The sequence below is a fragment of the Ischnura elegans genome, chromosome 10 (assembly GCF_921293095.1).
Source record: "Ischnura elegans chromosome 10, ioIscEleg1.1, whole genome shotgun sequence".
Classification (NCBI taxonomy): Eukaryota; Metazoa; Arthropoda; class Insecta; order Odonata; family Coenagrionidae; genus Ischnura; species Ischnura elegans.
The window spans coordinates 25,933,253-25,948,084 of record NC_060255.1 but is presented as its reverse complement, the minus strand read 5'-3'; the positions used below and the strand labels follow the sequence as shown (position 1 = coordinate 25,948,084).

The 14,832-nt window shown below is 39.0% G+C and overlaps 1 protein-coding gene across 4 annotated transcripts in view; it reads left to right on the top strand.

Annotated features, from left to right (window-relative positions):
* The window catches only part of LOC124166376 (GTP cyclohydrolase 1), an 87,347-nt gene that overhangs the window by 30,835 nt on the left and 41,680 nt on the right, over positions 1 to 14,832 (top strand). For 3 of the 4 annotated variants that reach the window (XM_046543880.1, XM_046543883.1, XM_046543879.1), the window contains 2 exons: positions 5,489 to 5,685; positions 6,908 to 7,117. In XM_046543880.1, the coding sequence (XP_046399836.1) occupies positions 5,489 to 5,685; positions 6,908 to 7,117 (407 nt within the window). The remainder of the gene's footprint in view (positions 1 to 5,488; positions 5,686 to 6,907; positions 7,118 to 14,832) is intronic. The other variant, XM_046543881.1, reaches the window with a different exon arrangement.

The following is a 14,832-nucleotide window of genomic DNA, read 5'->3' as shown; positions in this document are numbered from 1 at the left end:
TGCGTCCGCTCCTATGCGCACGTGACTGTTGAGATTTTCTTCTTTTCGCCCGTTCAATTGTTGCATAGGGAATCGAGGTATGCTGCTCCACCCTCTTAGGAAGGGACCTTGAGAGTCGGTGAAGTTTTCCTTCTTGTTGGCATGCAAATACTTGCTTCTGGATTTCCATTCCTTCGTCGGAAGGGAAATTAATACGCCTGCAAGTGTGACGTGAAAGTAAAAAAAATCGGGGCAATGGGTCACTCGAAATAGTATTGAGTTTGCACCTATTAAAAAAGTGCTAGCGTTCGTCGTATTTTTTATTCCACGACCCACAAGGCAAGTCCACATTTAAATAGTAGTTCTCGCCTGTTATTTTTCCCCTACAAGTTGATTGAATTCCATGTGCTTTATTTCTTCCCCTTTAGAAATTAGTCCCTTTCACGAAATTTTAGTTGCAGCAGAACCATCTTAATTTCACGTAGAGTTAACAACTTACTTAAAAAAGTAAGAACCGAAGAATCAAGTACACGGTGATAGAGATAGGACTCTGTGGGGAGTTCGAGCAGGAAGGGGCAGGTGATTGAAATATTAACTATAAATAAGGCGATAAGCTACTTAATTTAGTTATTATTTTCTTTGAAGTACATATGGTGTTTAAGCAGAGTAAGTGACTAATTTTTCATAAGCGAAATAGATCCCCTTGTGATAGGAAGAATTCCCAATCGACGGATTCTACTTGACATTGTTTTTTCAATCAAGTTTACTTCAATGGAATATCTAGTTGATAGTAAACTTTCTTCAAATTTGAGATGCTTCTATTTCTTTCATTTCCATGATTGAATGGAGACTTTGATTATCTTCCGGAAAATAGCCAGGCACCAAATTAAGCTTTGATGGACGGATTGAAAGTTTTTCGTCCGGTAAGAAGCCTTTCCCCTCATTCCTCGGCATCACCTCGAGTGCCCCCCCTACCATTCCCTGGGCGAAATAACACTTGTTGCTTGCATCACCTGTTGTTAGCGATAGGTTTTTTTGAATGAACCGATTCAATTGCCAGCTGCAGTTGAATTGGCTCCTAACTCTTAAGCTTCGTACATTTTAAGATCCTACCTTCATGCATGCCGTGTCAAGAGAAAAAATATTTAATTTATTTCCGAATCGAATAGATAAAGAAAAAGAACAGGCGAAGGAAAATTTTCGAATTTTTAACGTTTCGGTTAACTACAACCCAAATGTAATAACGGACAAGTGAGTAAAGAGATTTGAATGAGAATGAGTGTATGGAATCTTTCGCTATCGAGATATTTAGATTCGTAGAATAATAGTATTAGTCTCGTATTTCATTCAAGAATTTTCAAGTAGCCCTAACACAGTTCTGTGACTAATAGAAATGGTCAATACTAGTCACCCAGCTACTAAGAGGTCAGATTGGCCCAACGAGATTTTCGGTTCGGGGAAATATGCCGGAAAAACGACATCAAATTACGGAAATTCCAAACGTCGCCTCGCTCGATTTCTTAAGGCTGTGCTGTGATGCTGTGTTATGGAAAATCCGTGGATGTGAAGTTTTGTGTAGTGATCTTCTTCCTCTTTGCTTTTGCCGACGTGTTTGCGCTCAAGAATTTTATCTTCGTATGAGTCTTTACTACCCTCGAGCCGATGCAGGTCGCGAAGATAGAAAGACACACTGCTTTTAGTCAGAAATTGGTAATTAATTATGACCTACGAGGCTAGAAAAATATGCAGGCGCTCTTATTGGGGAGCATTATTCATACAGAGGTATATCCGTGACGACGGGGTTATTGATTAAATCTCAGAATCTATTTATTGCTTATTCCCAGAGAGGTATGGTGGGACTTGACTAAACTTTAGGACAGCGTAAACTTTAGCTTTCTTTGTACCCTTGCTATGGCTGCACAGTGCACATCTTCCCCGTGGTAGCTATTGTGGCATTTCTAGAAGGGAAATAAAATGGAATTTATGGATCAAATTATGAAACTAGCCTACACAAGCTATAGTGATAGTACAACAAAATAGTTTCATTTTACTTGATACTATGTTGTTAGCGATGAATTAGACGTCATACTTTGTTCACTACCAATTTCTGTATACAAAATCGAACGAAAGAGGTAAATTATTCCTTGTATTAGATATTTTATGCACATAACTGTTAGCTAAATTAATTAACCGATAGCGCTATAATCCGCCGAGAATTGAAAATTATATCTACCATGTAACCTTGTAATTTATAACGGAAGGGAAACACTCTTAGTATTATCTTGAAGTTGTGTTTGAATATTCTCATAGAACTAGGGGATTATTTATTTAGATAATTGTATCTAAATCTCAAAATTGATCTTTATAATCCCTCTGGAGAAGAAAATGTTGAATCTAATTGGATTAAAAAGTTTCTTTTTCTTAGCTGTGTCCATAAAGTTGGACTCGTAAATGTTTTATGAAAGTTTTCGTAATCCATGCCTTTTATCTGAAATCGTAATTAAACGTGTTACGCAATTCTGTTCGGGTGAAGCTGCATTCAGTTCTTAATCATTACTTACCTACGGCTTTTTTTGCCATATGTGCCGCTACCCCACCGATCAAGGAATAGAAAATTTGAATTTCCGCACCTTTCGTCGGAGGACCTTGAAGAATTAATTACTTGTCCTTATTAATTTTGTGGGGAGTCAGTGAACGGAGGAGAGAGCAATATTTATCCGCTAGTTACCTTTTAGTATTACCACCATGCTCTATCGTGAGTTAATGACCTGTTTATTGAAGAAGATTACAATTAATTGAATGATATTGAATGCGCCATCCCGAACCATGCGGTGTGAAAATTAATCATTGAATGTCCCGATGGATTTCAACAGCCAATAGCCATGTAGTATAATCTTTTTAACGCACATTTGATGGAAAAATTTTATCCTTCGTACTGTGCCACATGATATGCAAGTATCAAGCATGCACTAATTTTAAAAAATATCCCTTCGGCTGTAAAAGTAGCTGGGCTGTGTTATCTTAAATAGTGTAATAAATATAATGTTACGCTGTAACGAAACCATGGTCGGTCACAAAAAAGCACATTAAATGTGGAAAAAGCTAAATTTTTATTTCTTCTATTCCTATGAAAAGTACCTTGTGGTACTTTTCATAGGAATAGAAGAAATAGGAAAAAGTGGTAATGAACTTGTTCATTTGATTTTCTTTTCGAATTGACTACCCAGTACTCAGTAGCATGCAAGTCGCCTGATGAACCCTAAAACGAATGGGAAAATGAACATAATATTCAAATGCAATTTTCAGTTTTAGTGCCCAAATAAAAACCACTACCTGATTCCCATTTAATGGAAGACACTCAGTTCATTGTTTGCCATTATCAGATAAATCGATTTACTCTTGCATGGTTTTGCTGCAAAGTTCTGCAGTCATTCAATCTTTATTACTCCAAGTTGCTTTATTTCGCTTTTGTCCATCATGCCATCCTCTCTCCATGTTAAAGCTGACGACTGCCGTTTGGATTTTCGTGGGATGTCCCGAAAAAAGTGATGGAAAATCACCCCGGTTAATTCTGGTGTTTAATTTGCTTTTTTTCCAAAAGTTTTGTGGCATTGAAATGTCACTCACGCATACGTGCGTTTTGGTTTATCCGTCGCACACGAGGGCGGCTGGAGGCGTATCTCCTTTCACCCAACTCATTGAAATGAGCGATGCAGTGATTTCCTCCACCCCACCATAACTCTCCCATCCCCCACCCCTTAGCCCTTATGCCCCCTTCCCACTACGCAGCCACGGGTTGCGTTTGTTTGTGGCATTGGAAAACCTGCGCTAACATTGATTAGAATTCTAAACCAGTTTAGCCGATAACGTGGGTTTAGGGGAAGTATCAATCACGCTCTACCAGTCTTCTTTCGACACTTGGTACTTTTTTTTTATAATTTAAGCTCTTGTCTTATTACTTCAAGGGTGTACTGATAAGTCACTTATAGGTATTTTAATTAGATGCCACTGTTCACAAGTATTTTCTCTGAATTTGTTTCCCAAATTGGCAATTGACAAAGAGTTCAATTAAAAAGCCCTGGAAACTTAAAGGTGGCCAACAATGTGATGTAACGATCTAAAAGGAATAGAATTACTGTTTACGATTGCATTTTTGGTCATTTCTACTTGTGATTTGAAAAAATTTTAAAATAATAATTTTTACTCGTAATCTGCTCCAAAGCTCGCGGGAGCAATAGTTATATTTTTGTAATCAAAAGGGATATTTTTTTAATTCCACGTGCGCTCATAGACAGGCAGTTTCAGCTCTATTAACCTCTTCTAAAGGTGTAAATTTTTGGTGGAACATATTTATGCCTAAAGTACATCCATAAAAATTTGACTTATTGTATTATGCAATTGAATTAAATGAAAATGAAAATGCTTGCTTTCATATTACTACTGTTTGACTGAATATTGACAGCGATTGCAACATGTAAAAGTAATTGTCATCTTACTGATTACAATTACAAAGAACTCTTTGAAAAGATAATCAGTTCAACATTTGACTGTATCTGAGGACGATTGCATTTTTAAAATACTATTCCCATCAGTAGTTATTGCGTAAGATCCAAACTAGCAGTTATCACGAAGAGAGTCGAATGCGACCATTCGTACGGCCATTCGTGATGGTTGGAACGCTAGTTAAACCTGCTATTAATCGCATGACCTTTTCCGCTCCATCTAATTGGCCGAGCAACTTGGCGATTTTCAGTTTCTCGGGTTACACTGCGTCCAGATTTGCCGTTGATAAGTTTCATCTGTAATCCTCCTTCCGTCTTCAGTTCGAAGGAGATTTATTTCGATATACTAATTAATTCCAACGATTATACTCCAAAATGCAATGGTTTCGGGGGTTAATATTGTATATACTGAATGAAATTCGTGTTATTAATCATCCTATCACCACTATTGAGGTGGTGCAGTGGAAACAAGTCAATCTGTGGATGGGGGTTGGAGCAATTTGTTTGGGTGTGTGGGGATGGAATTTCCCCGCCCCGCACGTAAGCCTTTTCTGTCGGGAGCGACTCTTAAACCGCGCGCCACCCTTCCTCCGCCCCCATCGATTGCGAAGAGCGAACCATTCCTCCGTTTCCGTGGAGGGGAGGTTGTGTGGTGGTGGGGGGTGGGGTGGGAGCTCCCTCGACCGGGGGAGGCTCTATACGAGATTGGAGGGGTGGGTAGGGGAAGTGGGCGGAGGGGGTACTGGTGGTAGGGGGAGTGTGACGAGGGAGGGTAAAAGGCATCCGAACGTGCGAGAGACTCAGTATCGTCGCGGCTAGGGCTGTATTGCGAAGCTTGGGTAGAGAGAATCCGGAATACCACCTTTCTTCTTTCAAACCATCTCACTACTGATTCCTACCTCCAATTTCTTATCCATCCTACCCACATCCTTCACTAATCATTTTCTACACCTCTCCGTGAATTCCGGATTCCCTCAAAACCTCTCTCGTTTCCCCTTTGCATCCAGTGAGGGTCCACTCGATATTTCGCGACCGCCGAAGAGTGACATGGCTGCGATGAACGGAGAGCACAACCGCCAGCACCGCCCCAAGATTGATATCAATCGGGCTCAGGGCAGGACTGTCTCCTGGTCGGAGAGCATCGACGAGTCCGAGTTGGAGGTGCCGGGGACTCCTCACACGCCAAGGACCTCGACCACTCCTGGTGAGGCCGGTGACTTGGACGGTTGAAGTGGTTTTGGAAAACCTGCGCTAACATTGGTCAGAATTTTAACCCTGTTTAGCCTAAGGCGTGGGTGTAGAGAGAGACCCTAGAACGGTCTCTTTCCGAGACTAATTACTCTTTTTAGTGGTATATAGTATTTGCTCTCGCGCTATTGCACATAAATTTAAGTTAAAATTTCGATATTCGTGAAAAAAACGAGCGGTTAGGTTTATCTTGCCTGAGTAAAGTACTGATTTCGTCAAAAAAGTTAAAACTTTGGAATTTTCCTCATAAAACCCCGTAGGAAGTTATGAAATTGAATTAATGGCTACTTTCTTTCAAGGAACCGTAGTTTCTAGTCTCTGCTGGTAAATCGACCTCAACCGTCCTACTCGGTGCCTATTTCATGATATTTTTTTTTCAGGTAATTTGTCTGTGCGGGTTCATCTAGTTTTTTCGCAGTGAAAGACCTCTTTCTAATGCTACACTGCTCAGTCATGTGTTCGGAAGTTCAATTTTAAATGGGGATGACGTTTTTATTTTCAAAGGATAAAATCTCGCATTAAAAAGTGAAATATTGTCAACCCTGTTGGCGCGTAATTATCCAAATTCATCCAGCTAGTGTCTCTGTCCTGTATTGAGCAGCTATATGACGCACACGCTGGGTGGATAGAGGGCGGTCAACGAGTCGTCAGATCGGCACCAAATCACCCTGCGTATCCCGGTGAACTGTGATTTTGCTCATAAACTAATTCTATTCTTTTTTAACTTAAAGAGATTACCGTTACGTTAGGCTCTATACAATTGTATTTGTATTAGTCTGCGATAATTAGACCAATCTCCCCCGTTCGACCAGCCTGATTTTCTTAGGCATTACTTTTAGGAAATTTCTTCCACAAATTGTTTATGTTCAATTGCATTTAGTTGGCCCTTGATTTAACCATAAATTTAACTGTATATAGAATATAAATACTTGACCACGTTGTTTTAAAACTGGTAAGGTTCCCTAATTTTGATAACGGTACTTTTTGACTTAAGTTTATTTTGTATAAGAATTTTTCATGTTATAGTGCGTAATAAAGTAAAAGTTTCGGAAGGATGAACGAATACGACCGATTGAGCGAGAGAAATATTCCCTCCAAGGGCTCACACTCTGCAAAAGTTTTCTCGTTTATAAATGGGATGTGAATAGAATTTAAACATATTTCACTCTCCTTGGCAGGTCACGAAAAATGCGTCTTCCACCATGATCTTGAACTGGATCACAGGCCACCGACGAGGGAAGCCCTCTTGCCGGAGATGTCGAGGGCTTACCGCATGCTGCTCTCATCCTTTGGAGAAGACCCAGACAGGCAGGGTCTCGTCAAAACACCGGAGAGGGCCGCGAAGGCCATGCTGTTCTTCACCAAGGGTTACGACCAGTCTCTCGAAGGTTAGTGTACCCACTGCAGCGAGACTTTGACGGGCTCTCTCTTTCGCACTTCCCTTTCTCTTTGATTTCGCAAGTAGAGCATCCACAGCTTTTATTTCCCCAATGTCAAGTGTTTTCCTACCAATGAAGGTCGGGAGGGGTGTTGGGAAAGTATTTTTTTTCCTTCTCACTTGTTTAGAGCGCAGTGAATGTGCTCTTTGATTTGAAGCCCCGAAACGTGTTTTAGCGAAGGAAGTTGCCCGAGAAGGGGAAAAGTTGTCCTTGGATAATTGGGTTTCAAACGGAGAGCTTTTTGTGATTTTTAATGGCCTACATATTTGGTAATTTATGAGATTAGTTAGATATTGGACAGTCTCTGCTCAAACTACATAAACTAAAATTATATTCTCATGAAAACCATTATATTTTGGGTCCAAGCACGGGTATCCATTGATATTGGTTCAATTTTTGAGCTGGGAATGGATAGTATGTTTAAGATTACCATGTGAAATACAGGAAATTGTTAAATTGAGAATTCTATACGATTTGAGAGACTCAGTGGCTTGTAAATGTAACTCAGTAAGGCAGGTGTGTCAAACTTGCATATTGAGTTAGATCACGGCACTTAACCACCCCACCTGTATAAGGGAAACCTAAATATATCAAATAGGCTTTCTTCTTGCGCCCTCTTACCGCTCGTTCTTAAAGCCCCTTTTAATGCTGGTTTTTAAAGGCATGAGCCTTACCGCAAGCATTCACTGCGCGTCTACGTGCAGAGTTAAATAACTGCTGTGGTTTGAGCGTTGTGGTTAAACGGCTCTTACCTTCCGATGAATAAATAGTTGATTTTCTTCGCCGCGTGCCATTAGATCTTAGATTATTTACTTAGACACGGATGCTCTTATACTCCTTACGTTATATCACATTAGCGCCTCGCGTGGAAAAATAGGTGCAGTACCTCTTTTTTACTCTTTGATGAAACGTATAACATTTGCCGAACGCAAAAGTCTTTCCATCTTTTAAACGTTCGCAATTAAACTTTATAACAAAACAGGGATCAAATACAAAACAAAAATGGCTTCTCGGTAGCCCTTTAAAATGTTATATAAAAGTTCACGGGGTACCAGAATGATCCTCTGATTTTGGCAACTCATCCGATGCGCATGTACGAATATTTTTCTAAATAGATAAGCATTGCCAGTTCTCTCATGACTGCATCCATTTTGGAGGAATTTCTTCTGTGCGAATAAATTTCTCAGTCGACATTTAGCACTAGCGTCATTTTTTCGGTTTGGCAAGCGTAAGCTTGTGTCGAGTGTATTCAAATTGACTACCAATGAAATTCCTTTTCTGAGCGCACCGGTTTGCTCATGATAAAACTGGTTTTCGAGAGCATTTTATGGCCATTCCCAATTTCATAATGGAGAGGTAAGGCTCAACTTTCAGTTTCGTGTGCGACTTTATTCGTTTCGCATTAGTAACCTATCCCAAAACTTTTCATGTTCTCACTCGACTCGTGGTTTGATTCTTCTCTGAGCGGAATATTGATGCAAAAAAACCCTCGGTGAACATATTGACTATGCATCTTGCTCACTTTATTTATCATTACTGTTTAACAAGTTTTGATTAAAGATCGGTGGTAATACGCCTCATCTGTTATGGAAACAATTTATTCCTTTTGTAAAGTAAATTTGCTCTTGTAATAGCAACTTTACTTTTCTACAGATAAATCCGCGACGAATTTTAGCGAATCTATTTCTGTGAAGATAATTCGAGATTAGAATGATGGAATGTAGTTATCGACACGAGTCCCAACCGCAGTAACTGCATCAAACCCTAAGACGCATAAATTCCTACGCCTGTCCGGCGTCGTTACGTAAGTGTTCGCAACCAGTCACGTACAGAGCCAACCTGCGCGTACTGAATCCAGGTGTGGACGGTTGGCCATTATATTCGATGATTGTTCTGTTTCGATTATTCTTTCTAAGAATTGAATTTGTCAAAATTATATTTTAATGCATTTCACCATTTGATAATTGTATTGAATGAAATTATACTTCAAATGAACAATAGCTTGATCGTATGACATATGCATTCGGCTTTGTATTACCAGATAGGTTACCACTCCTTTATTTAGTGACGAATCATTCAAATTTTCATAAAATTGAGAGCAAGTTAATATCAATAATTATAATAGATCGGCAAAGTCACGTAGAAATGTTTCTTTAGAGATTATGGTTTGGCGTCTCCAAAATTCACTATTAATTAGTGATTATTATGAAAACACTGTCGAAATTAGTGTAGAAGCAGAGATTCTTTGTTTGTGTTAATTCAGGTACCTAGCAATGAATTAAACAAATCTCTAATTTTTCCTCTTACATAAACTTTTAATTATTCACCTCTTGTCCATTTATCAAACTGACAGTATTCTACTTCTCATTGCCCTTCGATCCTCCTTTAAAATGTTAGTGTTTGTCATATTCTTATTTTCCGTTCGCCTGCTCTCCGTGAATGATTTAGTTTGTATCACCTTCCAGACGTCTGGAGAAACACGTGGAAAGTCGGGGCTAAGGTGTTGACCATGAGACATGGGAGATGGGTCAAGGTTTTTCAACCTTCCGTCCAGTGGTGAACACGGTTCCTTCCAAATAATTCGAATAAAAATAAATAAAAATCCCTGAAATTTATTGAATTCATTGGCTTGGGTTGAGCTAACAACCAGCTAAGATATTCACAATTTTTACATTGGTGTAATAATTTCCTTGCATATTTTTCCATTGGATTGGTTAGTAGAATGACGACCAAAAATTAACTTTTTCTTTGTTTCTGGATTTCAAGCCTCTGTTGCACAGACGCCAGGTGAGTATTCGGTTGATTTTTGTAATTTTTTCCTTTCAATATTTCAATTTCACTCTTCCACTTCATACTATCACTTTCTTCGAAGCCGTTCCGTTATGATCTGCGGTTCTTCATCAGAATATCATTTCATGCATGATTGAATGTAACAGTGTTTGGTTAGTTGTTTCATGTCGTGATAGCACAATCAATCCACACCATTTTCATACGCTTAAAAAATTAAGGAATTAAGCAATTGAAATCCACACGGCAATGTGGGCAAGCAAAGTATTTTATCACTTTCTTTTTGATTCATTGACAAACACTCTGAAATATCACTACTAAATGGATCCTTCGTCACTCTTTCTTATTGCATTTATCATTGCTTTAACTTTCTTAAACATAACCTTCTTGAAAAATTGAAAATGTTGAGTAAAATTGGGATTTATTTCCTTAAATTCATAATGTCGTATGTACTAAGCTTTATTCCTCGCGTTAATTCTGGCTTTTAAAGTAAGCTTATTATATAGGAAATATTGTTTAAATTAGATTTTATTGAGAACCATGACTGTATTCTGTTCACGTGGGCAAAGTATTCGCGTAATAGTAACTTAGACCTTGTTCGACGGGGCGTCCAGTAAAATAATACAATTGCTCCCAGTTTTGACGGTGAAATCTCAAAGATCTGTTTGTGGAGGGAAAGGTGCCACTCACACTAGTAGAAAATTTTTTCCCTTAGAATGCTGCTGCAAGGATTTTAGTAGGATAAGAAACTTGTTTTGCGGATTTATCATTGGTTTCCTTTAATTTAAAAACTGCGAGCTAACATTTTTCTTTGGCATCCTAGAATTTGAGTAGTGAAGAAAATTAAAACTCCTGGAATTTTCCATCTTCAACTTCATCAAAATTTATTACATCTTACCGAATTTAGTTCACTTGAATGCAGGAGATTACTTTCCGAGCTGACGTAACATATTTATTTTCACATAGTTACTCCACGTCAATTACTCTCTTGGTTCTGAAATTAATTTCCTCTTTACATGGGGGTGGGGAGAAAAAAGGCTGAAAATATTGCCTGTACACACTCTTAGTTCGTTGTCCCTTAACCAAAACCCTTTGTTGATATTGGTGGATAATTAGGTTTTTACTTAAATTATTGCTTACTTTTAAAAGTTTGCAAGCTTTTGTAGGCTTGTATGTGCCATATTTCTTGCACTTTTTTAAATTATGGGGAGGGGAGGATTAAATAATTACTTAACGATGGAAGTTTTTTTTTTTAATAAGCCGTGGTAATGATTGGCGGGTTGAATGGGCTGTGCATTATTAAAAATGTCAACAATGAGTGAATCGTTATAAACATTGGATACCGATAACAAAAGGGTGTTCTGATCGGGATTCTTTATCTGCGATGTCCTTAAGGGATATTTTTTCCATGCAATCAAAACTGGGAATGTAAAATTTAGGCTCAGCACGACTTTCGTTTTGTTTGATTGATGGTGTATGCAACTTATTGGATATTAGGTTAATATTCGTCCATTACCTGCATGTGATCTCAATCGGTGTCTGCGTTTACCTCGAGCTGGGCGTAAAAATTCGTTCTTGGCCACGTGGTCGCCACGTGGCGTTTATTTCTACGGTTTGACGGAGTTCATTTTAAGGAGTTGATGCCGAAGTTGATGATATGCAGTCTATTTATCTAAGCGTATGGATGAGTTTTGAATGCTTTTGCATTTTTAATTGGAAGTATGGACCTTGAAAAAAGCATCAACTGTAATTTCCTTTCTTCTCTTTTTCGATTTTTCATTTGCGAAACTTGTTCAGAACATTTTCTTCCTAGTTATTGCCCGCCTTGTCATTCGTAGGTAATCCCTACATTTGGTGTTGTGATTTCAATACCTGCGAGATGAAAGTAAAATTGGAAAATCCCACGAAAACAAAGTTATTTTCTTTGTAACGTATTACTCACGTCTCAAGCGCTGGTTGAAGGTCTGGGGATTTCCTTACGGAAATAATCGCTGCGTTTCGGAATGGTCATATGTGCCTCATGTTACTTACTAGTCCCATACTTAATGTACTGGTCGTTAATGTTTGCGGTCGAGAAATGCTTTCCGTTGTGGAATGCCTTCACTATGTACTGTACATGGATCTCGGCATGTTAGTCGTTATGGCGACAGGTTGAGCGTAGAGTCCCACCGACCCCCTTATCTGCACGAATCCTTGATTAGCGATTTTGCTACTTCTATTTTGACCGGGAAAGAAATGATGTAAAAGTTATCGACCTTCAATCTCTCTGAAACGGTCACCTCCCGTTTCCATCTCGTTGTAACCTTCAGACTTGACGATCTGGTGGAGCACAAAAGAGTTACTTCATTCTTTTAGTGGAGATTTTCTCACAGTTAGTGTGACTAAAAGAATTAGTAAAATAAAATAACACTTTGTATTTCGGCTATTATTGTGTCACCGCCTCTTCTTTACTTCGTTAAATAATTTAAAGGCTTCATTTTCAGCTAATTATAATTAAATTAGATCTACCAGTGATATAGGGAAAAGTAATGCCACCGTTTCATCATGGTTTGAAGTTATTTTAAGATTGCTTATAATAAGTTACTTTGAGAAAATGTCTCAAAGTAATTTATTTAAAACGTTTAACTAATAATTTTTTTATTAACAGTAATGTAGAATTAATTTTTCGAGTATGTGTAACGCGTGCGTTCAAAAATATAGCATTTTTTTTCCAAACTCATTGTGCGGAATTTTGACGAAGCGATTACTGTTCTAATGAATGAATATTGTGCTAACATGATGATTCCGTCCTTGTGGTCAATCGCAATGGCTATAGTACAATCGTTAACTATCAGAGGGACAGATAACGGGAAGTAAATTGACAGAATTGGATCACTGTGAGGGGTACTCGTTATCCGTACGTCAATTTCCGTGTGAAGGTTCAAGCGTGACGGTATTGTGGTCAAAACGCTGTAGCTTCATCGGTAGTCAAAAAGTGATGATAGGTGTATACCTCCTGCAGAGAGCCCTTGACGGATGACGGAGCATACTGTGGTGTCAAGATCAGGCTTGAAAGCCCTTTGCATTTTGCCGAAATCAGATTCTGTTACATAAAAGTCCATTGTGTACCAATAGAAGAGTGCATTTAAATTTTCTCTATGCTGTAATTTGCTTGTATTCCCGGTAGAACTTAAACCACCATGTGTGTAGTATTTCCTCCGCTTCTGATTAAAAATAATTAAATACGAAAATAATTCGATATGCATAAATAATAAAACTAGTTTGTTCAAAGCTTGTGTATTGCATTCTCGCAAGCATTAAAAATTAACTTTTCTCCCTGTGAAACTTATATTTTCAATTAATTTTACAGAAAATATTGCGCATATTGTTCAGTAAATATGAAAAATTGGAAACCGAAAGAAAAAATAATAGTTTATAATAGTAGAAACTGAGAGTACATGCTTAAAATGCCCTATTTTTAAGGTTTCTAAAGGAATTCGGATTGCAGTAGCTCTCTTGCGACATTTTTGGGTGTCTTGAATTTTAGGGAAAGATTTACACGGCCGATTCCTCAGAGAAACGTCTTATTCTAATTGTTTTTTTCCCTAAGTTTTCTTCGGGCCGGAGTCAAAACAAATTTTAGTCTTTTTAAGAGGTATGGTGACGAAGCGGTTTATTGGAATGGGGTGTACACTTGGACTGTCTCACAAACGTTGCGGAGGGGTATTTGAACCCGCCATGCTCTGTACGGCCCACATAAGGACAAATGACTCAGGTGAGTGTGGTGAGACTTATCACTGCCGGGGGACGATTCCAGTAGTGAAAACTGTGGCGCAAGTGGACGTTGTGACCCGGAACCCAACCCGAGAAATTGCGGATTAGCGGTACTTGGACGTAATCGTACAGTTGAGTCACTATGCGCATTGGTCAGTCCCATCCCTCGGTTGGTGTAGAAACGACTGACGTCGCCGGCCGAAGAGTCCGGCTCCTTCCTTCCGGGCCGGAAATTTGAGTGGTTCGATTGCGGAGGAAATTGGCCCAAGCGATGCTTTGCTCGCCTGCTCCCCTCACGCATGTTCGCGTGGTGACATTAGTCGGAGGAAGGGCACGTTGTCCCCGGAGAACCCTCCCTGCCCCCTTTCTCCTCTCTGTTGGGCCATCGCGCGGTGTGCTGGCTTTGTCACGTAGCTGGTAAATTCACCTCACCACAATGAGCCATTGATCTTGACAATGATGCCTCACCTCGCCCATTGGAAAATCCTATACTTAGCTACGAAAGGCTGTATATGCAATTTTCCTTGATTTTTCCGTTTTTTTCCGCGACTATAAATCATCACAAGGGAAAAACATTAACCATCTTTCATTCTTCTCGGGACATTAATATAGCCGGTTGCACGGGGAAAGTAACAAACTCTTCTATATCATATGAAGTCCACCTATAGTTGATTTCATTCGGCGTTAGGGCTACACTCTCCTATAACGCTGAATTTTTGACACTAAGATCTATTTGTAAAGTAAATGTATTACTTTCTACAAAACAATTAAATATACTGAAATTAATTACAATAAGAGAATAAGAAAGCTTGGTTGCCTCAGAGAACCTGTGCTGAAGCAAGCATTTGTGAGTTTAAGGTCCTTTTAAGTGAGACCACGATTATATTTCACAAATCAAGCTCGGATTAATGTGACACTATCAAAGTTTCGGAAACTATGTAAATTTACGAGAAATTTTCTCGGGTTTGCTTGCGGTAAATAACATAGGAGGCAGCCGAAGTTTCGTGCTGCCTCTTTGCCCGTACTCAAGGCTGCTTAAAAAAGTGTTAAACCATGAATTTGTACATTTAGCGAATGCAAATTTAAAGAAATTCCATACACACCACCTTGTATTCATAATAAAG